At 42.2% G+C, this 23407-nt stretch overlaps 1 protein-coding gene and 1 long non-coding RNA gene across 4 annotated transcripts; one reads left to right on the top strand and one right to left on the bottom strand.

Annotated features, from left to right (window-relative positions):
• Positions 1-907: 907 nt before the first annotated feature.
• ftr36 (finTRIM family, member 36) lies at positions 908-22475 on the bottom strand. 2 transcript variants are annotated; one of them, XR_012395261.1, is made up of 7 exons: positions 21813-22475; positions 15550-15645; positions 15183-15416; positions 14938-15097; positions 14783-14842; positions 7563-8258; positions 908-2261 (listed from the first exon to the last, which is right to left on the bottom strand). XR_012395261.1 is itself a non-coding variant. In XM_003197989.7 (6 exons), exons 1-6 carry the CDS (start codon positions 22398-22400, stop codon positions 7726-7728), a joined length of 1671 nt encoding a protein of 556 aa, XP_003198037.1. In that variant the 5' UTR covers positions 22401-22475; the 3' UTR covers positions 6274-7725. The 2 variants fall into 2 exon arrangements, 1 of the variants encoding a protein (XP_003198037.1); XM_003197989.7 differs by lacking the exon at positions 908-2261 and having other exon boundaries at positions 6274-8258.
• LOC101885914 (uncharacterized) lies at positions 17332-18747 on the top strand. Of its 2 annotated transcripts, none has more exons than XR_223237.5 (3): positions 17332-17383; positions 18502-18590; positions 18682-18747. It is a non-coding gene; the product is annotated as an uncharacterized lncRNA (long non-coding RNA). The 2 variants fall into 2 exon arrangements; XR_223236.5 differs by having other exon boundaries at positions 17332-17377; positions 18682-18745.
• Positions 22476-23407: the final 932 nt, after the last annotated feature.

Raw genomic sequence — 23407 nt, 5'->3', positions numbered from 1 at the left:
TATAAAAAAAATGTTTAAAGGTGCAGATTACAGCGTCATGTTAGGACAAGTTCAGTGTTTTGTGTAAATAGTTCTCATTAATTATTATCTCTATATCTGAGTGAATCATTATTGAGTTCATTGGTAGAATCTGATCATGAGTTCTACAGCGACACTCGCGCGCCCTCATGTGGCCAAAGAGGGAATTACAAACGCTGGGCTGTTAATGAATGAGAGCTGGAGATGTTTATGGCATAATAAAGCCATTCTGTAATTTTTTTGCATGTAGATGCAGTGTAACCTAATCAACAAACAGACCATCAAAATAATCATCACAACATCCAGAGACAATACAGACCTCGAAATGGAGACATTCTCTAATCTCTTACTCATGAAAACATCAGCCCACACAGTCATAAGATTATAACAACATGGAGAAATGAAATAATAATGAAGCAATAATAATAGGAAAATAATAACAATAAAATATAAAAACAATCAAATGACGAATAATAATAATCAAATCCTTCACTAATGATCAATAAAATGATTGTAGTGGCACATCTTTCATGCACATCCTTATGCACCACATTTTGCAGCTAATCCAACAACCAGAATTAAAAAAGCGCGAGTAAAACCGAATCTTCTTTTAAAAAGGGTTTACTGAAGATATGCAAACAAAATACAAAGGTACAATAGACTCGATCAGGCTCGGTCAAAAAACTGTTCTGCAATCTGACTTAAACAGACAAACTACTGTAGATTTGATGTTGGGTTCATATTTATGACATAAAAAGCAAAAGTAATTATCAAAATAATCAAACAATTCAGAATCTTCAATCCTCAACAGCCTGAAATAAAGAAAATAAAGGAAAGAGACGCAACAGCTGCTTATTCATCATAAAAACACATTGAAACACTCAGAAAAGACATTTAACAGTTCTTTATTAAACAAAACCATCACAATCTGCATTTATAAACACAAATACTCAGGCAAGGAAAGTTTATTAATATAGCACATTTCATACACAGTGGCAATTCAAAGTGCTTTACATAAACAAGAATAAAAGACACAATATAAGAAAATAAAATAAATAATAAAACATAAAAACAGATATAAATGTGTTAAAAAGGTTATAAAAGAATTTATAAAAGAATAATAAAGAAGAAAAGTCATAATAGTGTGGTCTGCTGGACGCAGCACAGTGCTCATTCAGTAAAGGCACAGCTAAACAGATGTGTTCAGTCTTGATGTGAATGTGCCGAATGTTGGAGCACATCTGATAATATCTGGAAGCTGATTCCAGCAGCAGGGGGCGCTGTTAGTAGCTGAAGGCAGATTCACCCTGCTCTGACTGAACTCTTGGAGTTTCTAGTTTATATGATCCTAAAGATCTGAGTGATTTGTTTGTTCTCAGTCAGCATATCTGTCATGTATTGAGCTGCTAGGCCATTTAGTGATTTATAGACCAGTAATAATACTTTAAACTTTATTCTGAATGTAACTGGCAGCCAGTGTAAAGACCTGAGGACAGGTGTGATGTGCTCTGATTTCCTGCTTCTGGTCAGAATCCTGGCCGCAGCGTTCTGGATGAGCTGCAACTGTCTGACTGTCTTTATGGGAAGGTCAGTGAGGAGGCCGTTACAGTAATCTATTCTGCTGCTGATAAAAGCATGAATAATAATAATAATAATACATTTTATTTATACTGCGCTTTTCTAAGACCCAGAGCGCTACAACAACAGAGAAATCAAACATGCAATAAAATACAAAACATTAAAAAGTTCTAAAATATGAACAGAATAATGAAGAATGTAGAAACGCCGTAATACAGGGTGTCTGTTGAAGGGTGAGAGTATCAGCAGACCACAGGGAGTGAGGAGGTGTAAACTGAGAGACACAGATATAGGAAGGAGCGGTACTTTGTAGGTCATTGCTAGGCGGTTGCTAAGGCGTTGTTAGGTTATTACTAAGGTATTGCTAGGCGGTTGCTAAGGTGTTTTTGGTCATTGCGGGGCAGTTGCTAAGGTGTTGCTAGGGTGTTCCGTGTAGTTTCTAAGCAGTTGCTAAGGCAATGCTAAATGGTTGCTAAGGTGTTTCTAGGTGGTCACAGGTGTTTCTAGGTGGTCGCTAAGGTGTTGCAAGTCTATTCTGATTGGTTGCTAGGTGGTTGTTAAAGCAATGCTAGGTGATTGCTAAGGTGTTCTAGACAGTTGCTAGGGTGCTCTGAGTGGTTGCTAATGCGTTGCCAAGATGTTGCTAAAGTGTTGCTAGGCGGTTGCTATGGCGTAGCTTAGGTGTTGCTAGGCAATTGCTAAGGTGTTCTAGGTCGTTATTAGGTGGTTGCTAGGGTGTTCTAAGTGGTTGGAATGCAGTTGAAAATTTCCGGAACAACTTTATCTGTAAATTCAAAACAGCGCTGTTCACACAGGCGAGGACGTTACGGAATATTTCCAGAATGGACCATTCACACATCCATTTCAAAATACCGGTAAATTCTGACATCATTAACCAGAAATGAGCTCTAAACGGCTGCGCTTGTGTTCGTAAACATTTGACTACATCACAAACTCTGTGGATGATCAGTGTTGTGAACAGCTTTGATGAAAATATATAGAGAAACACTTTCGCATGTCGAGATGTTCATGATATGTGTGTGTGCTGGCGCTCACCAGCTGCTTCACGGGCACACGCGTCAGAGCTTGAAGGTAAACAAACAGCGGCTTATCATGAGTATTTTAGTGATATTTTTACACAGTTGGCATTAAGAACATATAAACGTTATCTGACTGACATCCAGCAGCTACATGTGTCTGGAAAAATATTCACAGGCTTTTATTCTCGTAAACCGATCGGACGTGAATGCGTCTGACTGTTCTGATTGGCTAAAGCAGACGTCCCAGGTCAGCACGTTCTAGACGTGCACGCGCTCTTTCCGGCAATCTTCCCTCTGCGTTCACACAGCGCAGCATTCCGGCAAATTACAGATGTACAGTCTGTATGTGTGTGTGTGTGTATGTGTGTGTGTGTGTGTGTGCTGTATATTGTCTATGTCAGTGTATTTTGCTCTGTCTGGAGTCTGCAGCTCAGCTTTTCCCTCATCATAACACACGTGCTGCTGCTGCTGCTGATGTGACAGTAAAAGTGGTTTGATGTGAAGAAGCGCTCAATAGGGGACAGTCGACCTTAAGCCCTACACTGCTGCTCACAATCTGCATTATATTGGTGCAGGGCTCGAGGAATGGTTGCCATATATTGTAAAACTCATCAAGGTTTCCTATAAGCCCATAGCGGACTCTTTCCCTGTGTCATATTTGAGTGAGAGACGTCAACATTAATGAAGGAGAGCTGGAGATTTCCAAGACTTCCTGCCATTCTGTCAATTATTTATTATTTTATTCTGATTGCTAAAACTGCTGTTTAATAACTGGAAAATAAAAATAAAAATGTTTAAAGGTGCAGATTACAGCGTCATGTTAGGACAAGTTCAGTGTTTTGTGTAAATAGTTCTCATTAATTATTATCTCTATATCTGAGTGAATCATTATTGAGTTCATTGGTAGAATCTGATCATGAGTTCATACAGCGACACTCGCGCGCCCTCATGTGGCCAGAGAGGGAATGACACTGTAATCGCTGCACTGTAATGAAGGAGAGCTGGAGATGTTTATGGCGGCTTGAGGAAGCAACAGACTGTTAAACGACATAAACTTATTATTTCTCCATCTTCTTCTTCTGAGACAAATTTCTATATGCATGTTCTCCTAAAACATTCATACTACAACCACCAACCTGCTCTGACTCTGGTTGCTTTATCTTTTCCAACTGATTCGACTTTCGGTTGACTGTAAACTGACCTGGAAAATTCTGGAAAGTGCCATTGACTTAACATTGGACCAAACTTAGTGACCTCATCACTTCGCACCAGACTGTCATACAGATTTAGGGCTCTATTTTGAAGGTCCATGTGCAAAGCGCAGGGCGCAGACGGATTCAGGCGTGTCCAGGCCCGGCGCTACGGGGGGGCAAAGGGGGGCATTGCCCCCTCAGAAAGAATTTGTGCCCCCACCAGTTTTCATAAAGGATTGTTCACTCAAACTGAAAATTCTTTCTGTCATTAATTACTAACACTTCTGTCATTCAAACCTTAAGAACACACATTTAAATATTTTAAAATATATGCCATAGCATATGAAAATTAAATTATGAAAATGGTGAGATTAAAGCTAGTCCTATAGTCCAGAGATCCGGTCCCCGCGTCAGGTCAGGTGCGCCCGTAAATAAAACGTGCACGCGGCGATGGAGGTGCACTCAACTCACAAGGGAGAAAAGTGGGTGACATGATAGGAGCAGCTTAATTCATTACATGTTTTGGTCAACTAATTCTTTAAACAACTCTCTTGAGCTCTAAAAGGAAGAAACGCAGAAGAAATTTGCTGTTAAATTAATTTTAGAAGAGATGCAACTACCAGTCATTTTCACATTATTCGGGAAGATGTAGCCTAATAAAATGTTTTAATAAAAACAGTAGGCAGTGTTTTCCTACAGTAGGCTACACTATAAATAATATTTAATTTCTTAATTAATATTGTTATTAATATGATTACAATTAAGCTAAAATTGACAAAACGCAGAACCCTTTGAATGTTTGCTTTCATTTTGACATTGCTAAAAAGCGCACTTTTACAGTTGTGTAGAGAAATCCCATTATGCAGCAGCAGTCAAGGTATAACACTTAATAAATGCCTTTAAAATGCGTTTAAAGATGATCGGCCTGTGAAGTCAAGTTTGCAGTGTTATAAATGGAATATTAAGTGGATTTACCGCGGATCAACCGAGAAACCTCTCACGTGCGCTGCAGGTAGGCTGAATGATAATCTTTTAAAAATATGTTATTTAGGCTATACTGCTATTTGCTCATGCAAAATTAAACAACATAAAATATTTTGTAAACCTATTTTAAGAGCTAAAATACAGTCAGCATATCGAGTTTGTTTTGACTTGTAGCTCATGGCCCTAAAATGAAAATAACCTGAAAACAAGTTAATAACATAGGCTTAATAAATAAATAAAATGACGGGTGGGCCTATACCTAATGGTTTATAATGGTTTAAAAATAAAAAAAAACAGACAATATCACGAAAAAACACACTTATAATAGCCTAGATAAATCTTTATTTTTACATTTTAAAATGATGAAAAAAGGTATAGCCTGAGTTGCGTGTTATGCGTGCCAAACTAATTTTTACGGTAATAACGGTGAATTTATCTTTTTTAGGTATTTTTCTGGCTACACCAATGCCTTAAAATGTAACTAGGTAATTGTTTTGAATGACATTAGATTGTAAAAGTTAGCTTTTCCCTAACACTGATGTTGGTTGGATATATAAGTGAAGCGTGATGACTCGGCTGATTTCACTATATTTATTTACCGGCTAAGTGAATAGTCTGATCGGTCAGCATGCATGTGTGGGCATAATTTGACGTCTTTACCTAAAACTTTAAACATTCATATGCCTGTTATTTGAAATAAAACGGAATTAAATAAGAAGAATAACATATAATTTAAAGCACTCTTTTGCCACTAAAGCCATGATCCGTCTGCATTAATAAGCGGTATTGTTGCATTACCGTCATTAATAAAATCAGTAATAGCGAAACTGTGCATATTATTATTACTATTAAAACGTATATTACTGCCTTAGGTCAGCAACAAAGTAAAGTAATAATAAATGTGAATAAATAGCCTAAATGAAAGGAACAAGAGAGACCAAAATCAGCCGCCAGGTCTAGTGCCCCCCTATGGATTTAAAATGCCCCCTCAGTTCTGATATCCTGGCGCCGGGCCTGGCCGTGTAAGAATCCACTTTTGCTAATTTAAGGACGGAAAAATCCGCTTTGCGCCGTGGCACATGGTCTAAAAGGGTTGAGTTCAACTATTTCTAAATTCAGTTCTAATTTCCAGCAAAGGAATAAATGAACAATAATAATGAAGTGAGTTATAATCAAATACACCTGCTGTGCCCCATATGGTCTAAAACCTGACAGGTGGGCAAATATAAGCTTGTTTTTAATAAAACTAATATAAATATGGATATAATAAATAATACTGCTAATAATAATAACATTATATAAAAGCAAATTGTTATGAATGAACTGAAAAAGCCTCCCGAGATGAAGAAGACATGAAGGCAGTGGTTTTTATATTCATGTAGGCTAGAAAATAATATGTTTTGTAATATTTTAATCCTTTATATTTATATCCTGTATATATCCTTAATATTTAATTTTTTCATTTGTAAAGATATTTGCGTATTGCTCTACATCTTGTGTGTATTAAGCAGTGTGTAAGCGAGGCGCACTCTGCGCCAGACAATAGACCGACTTTGTTCTGGTCTAAAGAACAGACTATTACAGTTTCTCAAAATAGCAACGCGCTAAAACACGCCTGCTTTTTTAGACCAGAACGCCTATGGGCGCACATATGAGCGCAAATGCATTTGCTATTTAAACACTGTGGCACAAAACGACTCTTGCACCGAGCTGAAACTAGCAAACAACTATTGCGTCGCACCTTGCGCCGGGTGTATGATAGGGCCCTTAATGTTGGGCTCATTTAACTCAGACTACCAATCTGTCAATCACTGATGATCTTTTAATTTATTTGCTACACCCTAGCAACCATTCATGGCCCCCTAGCAACTGTTCCATAATAAACCTCACTAAACTGAATTAAACTGAACTGAAACTCTGAAAACTGAAATGACGCTGTTTATTCATTCATTTTCTTGTCGGCTTAGTCCTTTTATTAATCTGGGGTCGCCACAGAGGAATGAACCGCCAACTTATCCAGCACGTTTTTACGCAGCGGATGCCCTTCCAGCTGCAACCCATCTCTGCGAAACATCCACAAACATTCACACACACAATTGTACACTATAGACAATTTAGCCTACCCAATTCACCTGTACTGCATATATTTGAACTGTGGGGGAAACCGGAGCACCCGGAGGAAACCCACGCGAAGGCAGGGAGAACATGCAAACTCCACACAGAAACGCCAACTGACCCAGCCTGAATTCTAATTCATACTATAGACATACTAGCAACATGCTAATTCATACTAAATTCATGCTCGCAATGCTAGTTTATACTAGCAACATGCTAAATATTATGCTAATTCTAGCAACTCCTTAAACATTTTAGGAACCACCTAGCAACATCTTAGCAACCACCTAGCAATGCCTTAGCAACCACCTAGCAACACCTTAGCAACCGCCTAGTAATGACTTAGCAACTGCCAAGCAATCACTCAAAACACTCTAGCAACCATCTTAGCAATGACCCAGAACACCTTAGCAACCGCCTATCAACACCTTAGGAACCACCTAGCAACACCTTAGCAACCACCGAGCAATGCCTTAATAACCACCTAGCAACACCATATAAACCACCTAGCAACCAGTTAGAACACCCAAGCAACCACCAAGCAACACCTTAGCATCGACCTAGAACACCTTAGCAACCACCTAGCAACACCTTAGCATCGACCTAGAACACCTTAGCAACCACCTAGCAACACCTTAGCAATGACCTAGAACACCTTAGCAACCGCTTAGCAACCACCTAGCAAACACCTTTGCAATAGCCTAGCAACCAATCCAGAACCCCCTATCAACTGCCCAGCAGGAAACAGGCCATTATAAACTAGAATGCAGTGATGACTGTTTCAGACATCTTGAAATCTACACTGTCAGATCACAGAGCTTCACTCTTGAATACAAACATAATCCAGGATAGAGTGCGTGTGTGAATGTGGTGTGGAGTGTGTGTATGAGGCTCATTGTTGTGTCAGAGACGCTGTAGAAGGACAGAGTTCCTGCACTGTGATCCACATACACTCCTATTCTAGAGGAGCTGACGGAGGGTTTAGGGAGTTGGGTCTGTTTATTATTATGCCAGAATGAGAAACTGTGAACAGAGCAGAACAAACTCCAGGACTGATCATTGAGTCCAAATCGACACTCAAGTATCGAACCCTTCCTGCTGATGCTCTTATATGACACTGCTATTTCTACACCATTACCGCTCCACTCCAGCTCCCAGTAAGAGCGTCTACACACACTCTCTTTACACAACACCTGAAACCAACCATCAAATCTGTCTGGATGATCAGGATACGGCTGGACTGAACCTTTACAATCCACCACTGTGTTTCCTTCAGACAGAATCAGCCTGTTATTCGCTGTGTTTGGATCCAAAGTGAACTGTTGAGAATCTGATGAAGATAAAAATCAGGAAAAATATCAATGAATTTCTGAGTGACAAGAAACAACAACATTTGAGGTTACAGAAGTAACCATTCGTTCCCCGAGGAGGGGAACAGAAGTGCTATAAGTGGATTTGATCTTGAAAAATCCTCGTATGGGAGGATTCGGTTCAGAAGCCGCTTGTCTGAAAGAGTATTGAATGGGCCAGGTGTGCTTCATTGCCAATTATCCCAGCATATAAGCACACCTGGAGCGAGCAAACGCCATCCTTTTAAGCTGAAAAGACTTTCTAACAGCTAAGGGACAGTCATTATGGCGACGGAGTATAGCACTTCCGTTCCCCTCCTCGGGGAACGAAGGGTTACTTCTGTAACCTCAAACGTTCCCCTTCGGTTGGGGAACTTCAGTGCTATAAGTGGATTTGATCTTGGAAAATCCACGTATGGGAGAACTATGGAAAACGCCATAATGACTGCACCTTACCAACGCCCCCGATGAGGGGATAGTCAAGCAAGCGTGACGCACCAACATCATTGGAGGCGCGATCCTCCAACGTGTTCCTTGCCCTAACTTATCCCACTTCAACAGAAGTTTTACGGATTTAGATATATTTTTTGGGAAGTCGTGAGCGTCTAGATAATTCTAGAAATATACGACAGTACGTTGGGAAGCGTGCAATCCCAATAGGGAGGACGCTGCGGAGGCCATCCGTTACCCAAGCGGAATAGATGGCAGAATTTACATATGGACTAGCCCTAAGAAGGGGGAGTACACATAGAAAAAAAGTGGTTAGCGGAGAGGGAAGAAACGGGTCCACCCAGGGGGGGGGACTTAACCGTGGCGGAATAAGCATATGGGATCAACTAGTGGGGATCACGCATAGCAGGCACCTATACCCAAGACGCGGGCTGACCAGCGGGCAGACCAACAACATAGTGGGCCAGCAAGTGACTCCTCCGCTGAGTCAGTGCTGGGGGCCACGGAGGAATCTGCAGGGCTCACCTGACGGGGAACTTTACTGATAGATAAAAAGGCGCACGTATCTCCGTGTTAGGGAGAATGGCGCAGCAAGCGTGTTTCAACACCCTACTGAATTGTTTCCTCAATCACCAAAGGGTTACCTAATACCGTTGAGGAAACCGGCTCCACTCGCAGATTGTAAAACTTTGCAAATGTGTTGGGTGTCGCCCAGCCCGCAGCTCTACAGATGTCTGTTAGAGAGGCGCCGCGTGCGCGTGCCTAAGAGGATGCGATGCTCCGAGTGGAGTGCACACGCACTCTCGGGGGACGCGGCTCACCTCGGCTCTGATAAGCGAGAGAATGGCATCCACAATCCAGTGGGAAAACTTAATTTCGATACGGCACTTCCCTGCTGCCGACCGTCATAACAGACGAAGAGCTGCTAAACTCTGAGTGCAGTCCGGATAATACGCAAGGCGCGAACTGGACAATAAAGAAAGGGCTGGATTTGCCTCCTCCGGGGGCAGCGCTTGCAGGCTCACTACCTGGTATTAAAACGGAGTGGTAGGAACCTTGGGCACATATCGCGGGCGGGGTCTCAGGACGTGAGAGAAAGCCAGCCCAATTACAGGCACGAGACACTGACCGAAAAAATGCTTCCGGGTTCCCGACCCTCTAATCAATATCAACGCGACCAGCAGAGCTGTCTTCAGGGACAGAAAGATACTGAGTCGAGGACCGAAGGTATCTGACGCGGCTCGTGTAACGAGGGTGAGATCCTAAGAGGGCATGAGAGGGGGCGGGTGGATTAATTCGCCTAGCACCCCTGAGGAACCGAATGATGAGGTTATGCGTTCCCACGGTGCCGCCAGCCACCGCGTCATGAGAGCGGAGATGGCAGCCACGTATCCTTGAGTGTGGAGGGCAACAGCCTGCTCTCCAGCTTCTCTCGGGGTAAAGAAAGCACAACGCTGATCTGGCAAATTACGGGTGTCTTCTCTGCGAGAGACGCACCATTCAGTGAAAAGACTCCACTTCAGGGCATAGGTGCGCTTGGGGAGGGGGCTCTAGCCCGAGTGACGGTATTGGCCACCGCAATCGGAGGTTACCTTCCTCGCATCTAAGGACCTCCAAAGATCGGCGAGGGTGCCAGATGGTGCCCTGTCCCTGAGAGAGTAGGTGCTCTCTCGAAGGGAACTGCCAGGGGAGGGCTATCGCGAGGAGGGAGAGCTCTGACATCCAGGTTTGGTTGGGCTAGAGGGGCGCAACCAGCAACCTGTTCCTCGTCCTCCCTGACCTTGCACAGTAACTGCGAGAGCATACCCTCCATACGATTGATATACGCCGCCGCCGCCGTACTGTCCGTCCTGATCAGCACGTGTTGCCGCCCTAGCACCGGAAAAAAATGGTGGAGAGCGAGGAACACTGCCAACAGCTCCAGGCGATATGCCAATACAACTGTGTACCTTTCCACAGGTCTGCAGCCGCATGCCCGCAACGCACAGCCCCCCAGTCCGTGTTGGAAGCGTCTGTTGAAACGACAACAAGACTGGACGCCTGTTCTAGAAGCACTCAGGCCTGTAGGAACAAGGGGTCGCTCCAGGGGCTAAGGGCGCGGTGACACAGCGCAGTAACAGAGACTCGGTGTGCGCGCGCTTGCCATGCGCGTCTGGGGACTCGATCGTGAAGCCAGAGCTTAAGTGGTCTCATATAGAGTAATCCGAGCGGCGTGAAGTGGCTGCGGATGCCATATGCCCCAGGAGCCTCTGAAATAGTTTCAGTGGGACCACTATTTTAATGTCGAACTCTCTCAGACAGTACAGCATCAGCTGAGCGCGCTCTCCGGAGAGGCGCGCTGCCATGGTGACCGAGTCCAGCTTCAGCCCGAGAGAAGAGATCCTCTGCACGGTTGCGAGTTTGCTCTTTTCTCGGTTGACCTGAAACCCCAACAGGTGAAAGTGCCAGAGCACTTTGTCTCTGTGCATAATCAATTGCTCCGAGAGTGGGCAAAAATCAGTCAGTCGTCAAGAAAATTGAGTATGCGGATGCCCGCGAACCGAAGGGGCGCTAAGGCACCTTCCGCGGGCTTGGTGAGGACCCGCGGAGATAGAGACAGCCCGAAGGGGTGGACTTTGTATTGCCAAGCTCGACCTTCAAACGCAAACCGCAGAAACTGACGGTGGCGAGGAAGAGTGGAGACATGGAAATACGCGTCCATCAGGACTAATGCTGCAGACCAACCCAGAGGACGAACGCACCGGAGGATGCGCTTCTGCATGAGCATTCTGAACGGCAGCTTGTGCAGACAGCAGTTCAAAACGCGCAGATCTAGGATTGGCCATGACCCACCGCTCTTTTGGGCACGATGAAGTGTGGGCTGTAAAATCCGCTCTCCATCTCGGCTGGAGGGAGCGGCTCGATTGCATCCTTCGCCAGGAGGACAGCAATCTCCTCTCGCAAGACGGGCAGACAAGGGGATGACCCTGGTGAATACACACGCGAACTGAATCGCATAGCCGAGTCTGATTGTGCGTATGAGCCACCGCCAAGGGCTGGCCCATCGCTAACCAGGCAGGCAGAGCTCTCGCTAATGGACTCAACGCTACAATCGCTGACGTACCAGCAGTGGGGCAGCACGGAGTGGGTGTGCTGATCCGGGAAGTACGCGGTTCCCACGTAAGAGCTGGAGGTGAGAGATTTGCTCTCACTCCGCACCCGAGCTCCGGAGGGAAGGCTCGAGGGGTGGGAGAAAGGAGACCGTCCTCCCAGCGCTCGTGAGCCACTGGCGAAACGCACCGAACCTGCAAGCTAGAAAACATAGCGTCCCAGACTGATCTCTTGATGTTTTCATGGCAGTAAAAAGTGCCATTGGAAATGGGGCCCCGCCCTCCAGCGAGGAAAGAGCAAGTTCCCTCTTCTCCAGATGGCCTGTCCCAGGGACGCTTCGCGGTCCGTTGCCGGACTTAGCGGCGTTCTGGGCAGAGGGGGCTGCCAGAGGCGTGTGCGGGGGCGGTGCAGCTCTCGTAGGCGGGCGCCTTCGGCGAGATGCAGATATGGATAACATGGCGGGCGGAGCGGTCTTACGGACCCACAGATAAGACATCACCCATCAGACTGCTCTCTCACCGCCTCGAATTCCTGGGTGAATTCTCAGACGGTGTCGCCAAACATGCCAGCTTGGGATATGGGGAAGTCAAGAAAGCGGACTTTGTCGACTTCGCGCATATCAGCCAGGAGTGGTGCTTACAGGCTTTGGATGGGAGACGAGGCGGACCCCGCCAAGAAGAGGCACCGCGCGGATTGACCGCCATCGTGCACTCAACCTGAGGAATCGCCACATACCCCCTGGCCGTTCCACCGTCAAGAGTGGTGAGGGTGGAGGGACACGCAGCACAAGCAGAAAAAAGTGCCCTTCAAGACCGTGTGAGCCTACTGTGCACCTCCGGGAAGAAGGGGACGCCCCTCTAGTCGTAAGCAGCCCGGGAAAGCACGGCTAACATGTCCGTTTCAGGATGCGTTTTGACAGCGCTCACCTGCCTGGAGGGGGCGAGCGGGTCTGGATCATCATCGGACAATGAAAGCCCACCCTCTGATGCCGCGGTGGATGTCTGGTCTCCGGTGTCATCGAGCGTAAAGGCTACCATCTGTTAGACGGATCGCTTCCCCCGCCTGAATCTTGGATGTTGCGTTAGGAGGAGCGGGAGGTCCGCGGGCCCATGGGCGACGAATTATCTCTCGCTGAACCCTCAGATCTGCCCGAGTGCCCGCTGCAGAGCAGGGGACAACTGGGGTGGTTTGCCCTTTTGCAAAGGCTAGCCGTGATCTTTACTACTCAACAGTCATGACATCGCAATGATGACATGAACTGCCCGCGAGCAGCGCATTAACATGCTGAACCCCCCAGGCAGGCAACGCAGTGCCCGTGCCCATCATCCGAGGACAGTAAACCACCGCATCCAGAAAAGCACAGTCGGAGCGCCGTCCTGAAAAGGACATGCTGCACGACTGTGTTGCTCTCTTTGTGAAGTTGCAACTTTATACGCACCGCTCTGGAGGACCGGACCCAAAGAACGCCAGGCAAGGGAGAAACCCAGCTCGACCGTCTGCCGCTGCGTGTACACACTCTGGACCGGGAGAATGCTCTCGTTCGCTCGGAATCGCTGGATCACAGCAGGAGGAACCCTCATCGACTCGATCAGAAAGTTTCTGAAGGGAAAAGGATGCCGTTTGCTCGCTCCAGGTGTGCTTATATGCTGGGATAATTGGCAATGAAGCACACCTGTGCAAGCTTACGCTGCCAATTCATTGCTTCATTGGCCCGTTCAATACTCTTTCAGACAAGCAGCTTCTGAACCGAGTCCTCCCATACGTGTATTTTCCAAGATCAAATCCACTTATAGCACTAAAGTTCCCCAACCGAATAGGAACTATGAATGTTTCAGTACATGTTCAACCCCAAACCAGAACACACTGGGACAGTATAGAAAAGGCGAATCAGGAAAGTGGAGATTTCTAAATGTTCTTTGACTTGTATTTCACTGCAGATGATAAAATAATCCTGATTTAATGTGTTCCTCATGACTTTTATTATTAATCACCAATTTCTGTTCCTGCAACACATTTAAATAAAGTTGTATCAGTAAAGCATTTATCAGTCTGTAATGTTGCCGTTCCTTTTCACAACACTTAAAGACGTTTAGAGACTGAAGACAGCAAGTGATGAAGAGTTTCAGGTGTCATTTTCCTCCTGCAAACAAATCTAAAGGTGTCTTAGGAAGGTTTCTACACAGAGTTGAATAAATGAGACTTTAACTAACCCAGTAAGATAAACTAGCTGTGTGATTATATCTAGAGCTGCTGATTCTGTAGAGTTCAGTGTGTTTAATGTAGATCAGGGTTGATTTGAGCAGTTCAGCACAGTTCAGTCTGATTGATGATATATGATAAGAATATATGGAAACAGCCACAAGAGCTCATTATAGGTGTTTCATTCTCAGTCAGCTCATTCAGGTTAATGGCTTTGAGCAAAACCCCGAAACCTCACACAACATCTCACTCATCAGAACGCTCTCGTCTCAGGAGCTCAGTGATATATTCCAGTGACATATGCTGGTTAATGCAAGTCCTGCAATCGTGATGATGAGCATTATAAGCGTGTGTGTTTTACTGTCTCCTGTTTACATGTGTGTGTGTGTGTGTGTGTGTGTGCTGTTTAGCCAGGTGAACATCACTACACGTGTTAAAGCTACTGTAGCAGCCCTTGGTGAGCGGAGTGAGGTGTGTAAGTTTTGTTTTGAAACTGTTAACTGAGCCAATTATTGTTTATCTGTGACTTTACACAGCTCATCTACTGTTCACTGTACACAAACGCCTGATCATGAACTGTAAAGGTGTCAGAGTTCATTATCAATCTGCTTTGTGCTGATTTGTGTGTTTACTTCTAGTTTTCACTGTTTCTGCTGGTTCCAGAATAAAACACATTACAGCCATCAGAGCCTCTGCCTCATATGAAGGAATCCAACACAATATATAACTATAATCTTTAATGTTCAGTATGATCAGAGTCACTTACACTGGAGGAACTGCTCACGGGTCTGTGGTTCAGGAGCGGGAATCCTGCTAATGCTGCTCACTGTGGAGACAAACAGATGATTTACAGTAGACATTGTTAAACAATACAAAAACATTTAAAAGCATCTGAAACATGTCAGGAAATATAAATCTGACCTCTGCTAGATATGGTCTTCATCTCCTCAGTGCAGAACTGCTGCAGTTTGTCTCTCAGACGAGACACAGATTCAGCAAGTTGATCAAAAGCGAGCTGCGAGCTGCTAATAAAGCTGGATGAGTCTGTAGATCCAGGAGGGACAGAGAGAGACTGCAAACTCTACACAGACACAACAGAAACAGCAGCTGAAGACACACAAACACAATCTCTGCTCCACATGCTCTTCCACTGTCCTGTGTGTCACCTGGAGGAAATGGATGTGATCTTCTGTGTGTGAAAGCTGCTCCAGCTCAGCGTTTCTCCTCCTCAGATCATTGATCTCCTGCTCCAGTCGCTCCAGTCGTTCTTCAGCTCCACTCACTGCAGTCTTTTCTCCATCTCTGATCATCTGCGTGAGCTCCGAGCGGCTTCTCTCAATCCAGCAGATGAGCTGAGTGAAGATCCTCTCGGTGTGGTCCACTGCGGCCTGTGCAGAGCGCTGTCACACACACACACACACACACACACACACACACACACACACACACACACACACACACACACACACACACACACAGAAGCATTGGAGTGTGAAAGGCCTCTTCAGCTGCTGTTCTTCTGCTCAAACTCACCTTGTGAGACTCCACAGCCTCTCTCAGCTCCTCCAGCTCCTTCTGTCTCTCCTGGAGTCTCTGCTGGAATCTGCTCTGGGTTTCCCTCAGCCGACTCTGCAGGGTTTAAAGCAAAGTGGATTATTATATATAATTAGACAAATAATGAATGATGCAATCAAACTACCAACAGATAAATATAAGACAGTTAATGTGTCGCTGTTAATTATCTCTATGTAAAGAGTCTGAGTGTAGTTTATTGTAATTTATGCATCAATTCTGTCAATAATGGTGCTTTAAGGAATTGTGTGGAGCTAAACATCTCTTGTAGCTTGATAGAAATCTGAAAGATCTCATATAAACCATTTTAAAAGTATAAATAATATATTTAAAGTAGTTTAAGTGAGCAGTAATTACATTTTAGCACTTGGCTAATTCTGGTTTCTCTTCATTGCTAGCATGAATAAAACACTGTTTGCTAGAACGAGTGAAGGTAGTCGAGTCCTGTGTGTCTATAAGATGTTCTGAGCTAGAGATATTGAGCTTTTTAAATGGTTGCTAGGGTAGACTGTTTTGTTGCTAGGGAGTGATTTGGCATAGCAAGCTCTGTGTCTGTATGTCATTCAGATTTAAAGAAGTGCTTCAGGTCTGGATTGGTAGGCTGGTGTAAATGAATGGCTCTCCAGGGTGATGTTGAAAGAGTTCTTGATCATCTGAGTCCAAACAGCAACTCTCAGGTGTCTTCAATGCTGATCCACTGATATTCATATCATTCCTTCACAACAGATGTCTATGTCTATGCTAAAGCTAAAGAAAGCTAAAAGGTCAGTTTTATATGCAGATGGTTAGACTTAGTAAAATGAGCAGAACACATCACAAATTCTGGTCCAGTGTTAAGTCAATGGCAGTTCTGATATTCAGATATTCTGGACTAAAACCTTCTCCAGAGCGCTCCGGACCTCAAACTGGGCAGAAGGTTTACCTTCCAAAAAGACAATGACCATAAGAACACAGCTAAATAATGAAGGAGTGGCTTCACAACAACTCTGTGATGGTCCAGACAGAGCCCTGACCTAAACCCAATTGATCATCTCTGGAAAAATCTAAAAATGGCTGAATACCAATGTTTACCATCCAACCTGACAGAACTCGAGAGGATAATCACACACACACACACACACACACACACACACACACACACACACACACACACACACACACATATATATGATTGACTGCATAACTCAGTTCGACGGGTTTAGTTTTATTCACATAACCGTGGCTTTCAGACTGGTTTACCTGGATCAGGAGCGTTACGCAATTGAAGTCAACAGAACAATTCTGTGGCCATTTAGGAAATGAGACTGACAGCCAGATGTATTTAAAGGAACATTTATTATTTATTATTATTAATTATTGGCAGTGTTGGGCAGTAGCGTCGCTACTTTCTAAATCAAATAGCTTTTCAGTAGTGAAGGTATTTTATTAGTCAAGTAGCGCAGCAGCGTCCATAAAGCTACAATTACCAATCGTGGATCAATAAGCGACGGCACCGACATTCACAGAGCTGTGAGGTCGGTGTTTGGCTGATGAAAGTAAATCCATATGATAGCGAGCATGATAATTTCTTCTTCTTCCTGTTTACAACAAACTTTTTGGTGCGTTACTGCCACCTCTGGTCGGTGACGTTGTCAACCAAATTAGGAGAAGGGTAATCCTGCACAACTGGAGTGGCTGCACTCTCAGGACCGCATTTTTAGGACCGCATCTTTAGGAGCCTATTTTTTTGTGACAGCGCCAACTGTCGGATTGGATCAAGGATGCGCTAATGGACGACACGGATGACAAGGTAAGTGTAAGTACCGATTTTCTATTAAGTTTTATTTTAAACTGTTAAAGTATGTGTTTATTTTGTAATGCTGCTGTTTTATACTGTAAAGTTATGCAGAAATGCCAGATTAGCCTGCATGATTTACCCCAAGGGTCTGGGGACTGGGACAAAAATGTTACGTGACGAGTTTTTTTTTCCAGAAGAATAAAATATGATAATAATAATTATGGATAATTTTACACAGCCAGAGTAAGAGCTGCTATAACTGTTAATAATTTTCTAGAGTTCGTTTTTTAGTTTGATTAAATGCTACGACGATCGTAGTTCGTGACAATGGTTTATTGAAACATTGTTGATTTAGGCTTGTTGACTTAACGGCGGTCTAATACGCTTAGTGACACATGCATTAAACTAAGATGGTAAAAGCACGTTGATGTGAGAGTTTCAGATTTATCTATATTTTGCTATATTCGTGTAAAAACCATTACTCAACGTTGTATTACATTAGCACATTAAAAATTGTGCTGACTGCCTGTTAGCCCCACAATGTGTTATTAGCCTGATGTTTTGTCATCGTTTTACAGTGATGAATGAGATGTTTGACGGTTTTAAAAGTTAGGCTTATTCTGCAGGCCTTAACCATATAAAGTCTCATATCTTTAATGTATATCAGGTATGTTTTACCTGGCGAATAAGAAGTGATGGCCAATATGATTGGATTGCCTAGGCCCATTGTAGGAAGAAAAGAAAACAAACTACAGGAATATTTTCATTGAGGTTATCGCAAACTGTTGAGTTACACTTTATAACATCTGCATACTATAAATAATTTATTAAGCATTTAATAACTAGTTAATTTATTAATATTTTATTTGTTTAGCATTAACTCTACATTTAATAGACATTGATAAGCAGTTTATAAATACAGTTACAAATGCTAGCTGTGTTCTTGAGTTTATAGCATATCTATGATGAAGTGCAGCTTATCTGTGGTGTTCATTTTCCAGAGGAATGTCTGGCCAAATAAGTATATAAACTGCATGCTGGGTGCTACTCATTTATGAACCCATGTAAAATGATTTGCTGTTCTGTGGTGGTATTTTAGTCCATATTTAAATGATTTTATTTTATTTTTTTCATAGGACATCGTACATGCTCTGGGTGTCTTGAGGAGCTTGTCTTTGGATGATGCTGAGCAGGTCTTTCTTTCTGGTAACGGTTATCATTACAGGTCAGAATATGGTTAATTTTGCACAATGCTCAAAGAGCCTTTTTGTTACTGGTATATATGTTAACTCAACAGTGATTGTTCTCTATTGCAGTGAAGTAAAAGAATTTAACAGACAGATTGACAAACAACTGACAAAAGAAGAGAGACCATTTAATAGGTGGGTATTGCTCTTATATACTAAACAATATGGAGTCAGCAGTAAGGTTTCCTGTTTGGTTCTCCCAACAGTGCATATATATATATATATATATATATATATATATATATATATATATATATATATATATATATATATATATATATATATATATATATATATATATATATATCTGTGTGTGTATATATGTGTGTGTGTGTGTGTGTGTGTGTGTATATATATATATTATAGCTAACACTGTAAAGCAAATGTTTGTTATTATACCACTTATATTAAATATTTATCTAAATTTAATTGCATAACAATTGATTAACCTTTTGAGTTTATATACATGATTTTACATATTCAAGAATATCTATATACATTCATTTTTCTTTTCGACTTAGTCCCTTTATTTATCAGGGGTTGCCACAGCAGAATGAACCGCCAACTTATGCAGCATATGTTTTACACAGTGGATACCCTTCCAGCCGCAACCCAGTACTGGGAAACACCCATTTACACTTATATACTTGAACATGGGGAGAACATGCAAACTCCACACAGAAATGACCACTGGCCCAGCCGGGGCTTGAACCAGCAACCTTCTTGCTGTGAGGCGACGGTGCTAACCACTGTGCTGCCCCATGTGCTCTATGCGGGTGAGTGGGATTGACAAACCACCTGGAGGACACACTCTTGCTGTCTTAATGCACAAGACATTTTGTTATAAATAATCATGTGCGTTTCATGTTTATTTATAAATCTGCTAATTTATCTCATAGCACTTCATTTTTGTCTTGATATTTAATATCTTTTGTTTAAATACACTATGAACAGCAGCTGCGCTAATTATTTTCTTTGTTCCCTATTTCCACCTGGGGATATTTATCTAGAGGCCTCTAGAGATCGTGACCTGTGAAGAGATGATGCCACCATAGAGGACTTCTAGATGTATCCATAATCCTGGACCAGACCGCATCACGAGCAGATGCAGTGGTGGTCATGGAGAAGTGGAGAGCATGATACTGATTAATGAAAGACCCCAGTGACAGATGAGTGCCCACATTGATCCTGTGGTCCAGCCTGAAAACCCGCTGGTGCCCTACTCACACCAGCAGCTTCTCCACGATGGACGCCCAGTGTTCTTCAGCCTCCAGCGCTTAGACTGCAGCTCTGCACGTGAAGTGTGGCCAGAAGAGAAATGGTTGTGCCCAACTGAGCCTGGTTTCTCTCAAGGTTTATTCCTTCACTTTCATCAATTGGTAAAGTTTTGTTCCTCCACTGTCGCCATTGGTTTGCTTGGTTTAGGACTTGTGGAACTGTGCATCGATGGATTTGCTTTTCAGTGTTTGGACTTTCAGCAGTGAAAACTAAACCACACTGAACTGAACTGAATTTAATAAATGTTAAGCTGCTTTGACACAATCTACATTGTAAAAGTGCTTTAGAAATAAAGATAAAATTAATTGAAATTGAATTGAATATTCAACACGTTTCCATTTTTCTCAGAAAACATATTTATAAAGGTGCTGTTGACATGAAATTTTCACCAGATGTTGATAACAATTTATAAAGTAATTAGATTTGTTTTCTATTCATATATTTTTTTCTTTGGTTTTCAGGTCAATAGCACCTTTAGAAATATGTTTTCTGAGACAATTAGAAACGTGTTGAATATTTATTTACCCTACTGTGTGTATGTATGTATACATATATACATATATATATATATATATATATATATATATATATATATATATATATATATATATATATATATACATACATACATACATATACTTGAACTCTCTTCTTCTCTCTCATTCACAGGAATAAAAAATTGAATGCAGCAACTGAATAAACAGTGGGGTCATTTTTGTGGTTGAATTGCATTAATACAGAAAGACTGTGTGGATATTTATATAAATGTACATTCTTGAATCATTCTTGTGTCTTGACCCTCTAAAACCTTTACAACCTGGTATTAAATTAGTAACTGCAAATGCTGATCCCATTTGATTTCAATTTATTTTCCCTAATACTGAGCCAATTAGTTCAATGTAATGGGGTTCATCAATATACAGTATTTTTCAAGGAATTTAAGACTTTTAAGGCACTCAACTCTATTTATTCATTTATATTTTAGGTGTAAATTCATTTGTTTCATTTTAAAATTGTTATTTAAAGCAGGCGTTTTACACTTTAACCTCTGGAAAAAAGTGCCTGAAAACGGGTCCTAGAAATGCAGTTTCACTATGTCATCCAATCCGGTAGGTGGCGCTTCCGCAAAAAACTAGGGTCCTAAAAACGCGGTCCTAAAAATGCGGTCCTGAGAGTGCAGCTACTCCAGTTGTGCAGGATCATACTATTGCAAATTAGGCTAACACAAGAAACTTGCTTGATGGAAAGATGACGGAGGGAGAGTTATTTCTGAACTGAAGTAGGATTTTTTCATGACCATACCTCAAAAAGTACATGTTAAGATGCAATAACTTAATTTCTGATACTGTGCTCAAAAAATACTTTAGTAATTTATAGTAAGTACTTCTATAAATTACTGCATTATGTAGTGTAATTTATTAATGAAGAGTTGTAAATATATATATATATATATATATATATATATATATATATATATATATATATATATATATATGCATAATGCTTATGTCAAAATATTTCCCTTTTCTATAAATTACTATAGTATTTTAAAAGTGTAACAACTGCTTTAGTTTGTGCTGCTATATACTATAATTTGTTTCTTTTTAGTACAGCATACTATTTACAGTAAATAATTGAACTGAACTATTCTGCCTCAAATGGTTCATTGACAGTTTTAATAATCACTAAGATATGGTTGACTTGGATTTAGCTTGCTTTGATTTAAAAATAAAAATAGCAAAAATAGCTTAGATGTAGCTACGCTACTTTTGCCATGTAGCTTTTAGCTTAGCTTGCTACATTTCCCAGGGTGTAGCTTTAGTGTTAAGCTACATTTTAAGTAGAGTAGCTAATAGCTTAGCTCACTACATTTGTCAAGTAGCTTGCCCAACACTGATTATTGGGCTCAAGTGTGTTCTTACCTCTAGTTCAGTCCTCTCTGCTGCAGCTGAAACAGTGTCATGGTGTTTGTGTTGATCCACCATACACAGATAACATATACAGCAGTGATCAGTGCGGCAGAAGATCTCCAGGAGTTTCTTGTGTTGAGGACAGATCATCTCCTGCAGTTTGTGAGTGGCTTCAGTCACTTTGTGTTGATTTCCTGGATTCAGTTCTTGATGTCGCTGAAAATGAGTGTGACAGTAAGAGTTCAGACACACCAGACAGGACTTGACGGCTCTGTTTTTGGCTCCAGTACAGACGTCACACTCCACATCTCCAGATGCAGCGGGACTCTGAGCAGGACCAGCAGCTTGTAGTTTGCTCTTCTGCAGTTTCTCCAGCACTTCAGCCAGCATGGTGTTTTTAGCTAAAGCGGGTCTGGGGCAGAAGGTCTGTCTGCACTGAGGGCAGCTGTAGACTCTCTTCTGATCCTCCTGATTCCAGCAGTCTGTGATGCAGCTCATACAGTAACTGTGTCCACAGGGAATGGAGACTGGATCCTTCAGGAGATCCAGACACACCGAACAGCTGAAATGATGAGCCAAAGAAAGACTGGATTCTGCCATTTTACTGCTCACACTCACAGACAGAGAGAGACACCGACACAACACACCCAACACCGACTATTACTTTCGGTTTTTGAGTTTACTTTCGATTCCTCTCAGCTCTGACACTTCCTGTGTGCGTCATATAATAAACTCCGCCACTAGAGGACAGTCTAATGCAGAAATAAACCCACAACAGTCCAAAAATAAGTAGCGTATTTATTTTTAAAAATGTCTTGTAATGCTCTTATGAATTGTAGGTGATCATTTTCTGCCATTTAAATTAATTAATTAAACTATTTATGCAGAATTATGTATGATAGCAGTGAGCTCTGTGCCGGCAGCTTCCTCTCTGTAACTCTCACATGGTCGCCCACTGAAGCTAAGCAGGGCTGTGCCTGGTCAGTAGCTGGATGGGAGGAAGAAGCTAGATTGCTGCCTTAGGCCTGTAGCCGAGGTGTCAAAATAATCAAACATTTCAGAATCTTCAATCCTCAACAGCCTGAGATAAAGGAAAGAGACGCAACTGCTGTTTATTCATTATAAAAACACATTAAAAAACTCAGAAAAGACGTTTAACAGTTCTTTATTAAACAAAACCATCACAATCTGCATTTATAAACACAAATACTCCATAATGAACAACTGATGATTAAACAAAGAACAAGACGATCTGCATTTAAAGAGGAAATGAGCAACTGAACAGACACTGCTGTGAAAAGTAGATCACTGTCATCAACATGAGCAGAGGAAAACTCTCTATATCAGTGTTCTCAACACAACACTTCTCTCATTTAGTTTGGCCAATTTCTGTGTTGTTTTACAGAGAGGATTATGCAGCAGACATTACACAACTCCATACTTCAGTATATATTGATCTGTTATATTGGCCTTTCTCAATCTGGAGCTGATGTGCTGATGATTTAAATATGAACAACAATCAGCCAAAACATCAACATCAACACATCTCTACAATCACACTTCAGGACAACTTATGAACACAAATGATGAATAAAATCAGTGTTAAT

The sequence above is a fragment of the Danio rerio genome, chromosome 2, assembly GCF_049306965.1.
Source record: "Danio rerio strain Tuebingen ecotype United States chromosome 2, GRCz12tu, whole genome shotgun sequence".
Taxonomy (NCBI): Eukaryota; Metazoa; Chordata; class Actinopteri; order Cypriniformes; family Danionidae; genus Danio; species Danio rerio.
This window is presented reverse-complemented; position numbering and strand designations above follow the sequence as displayed.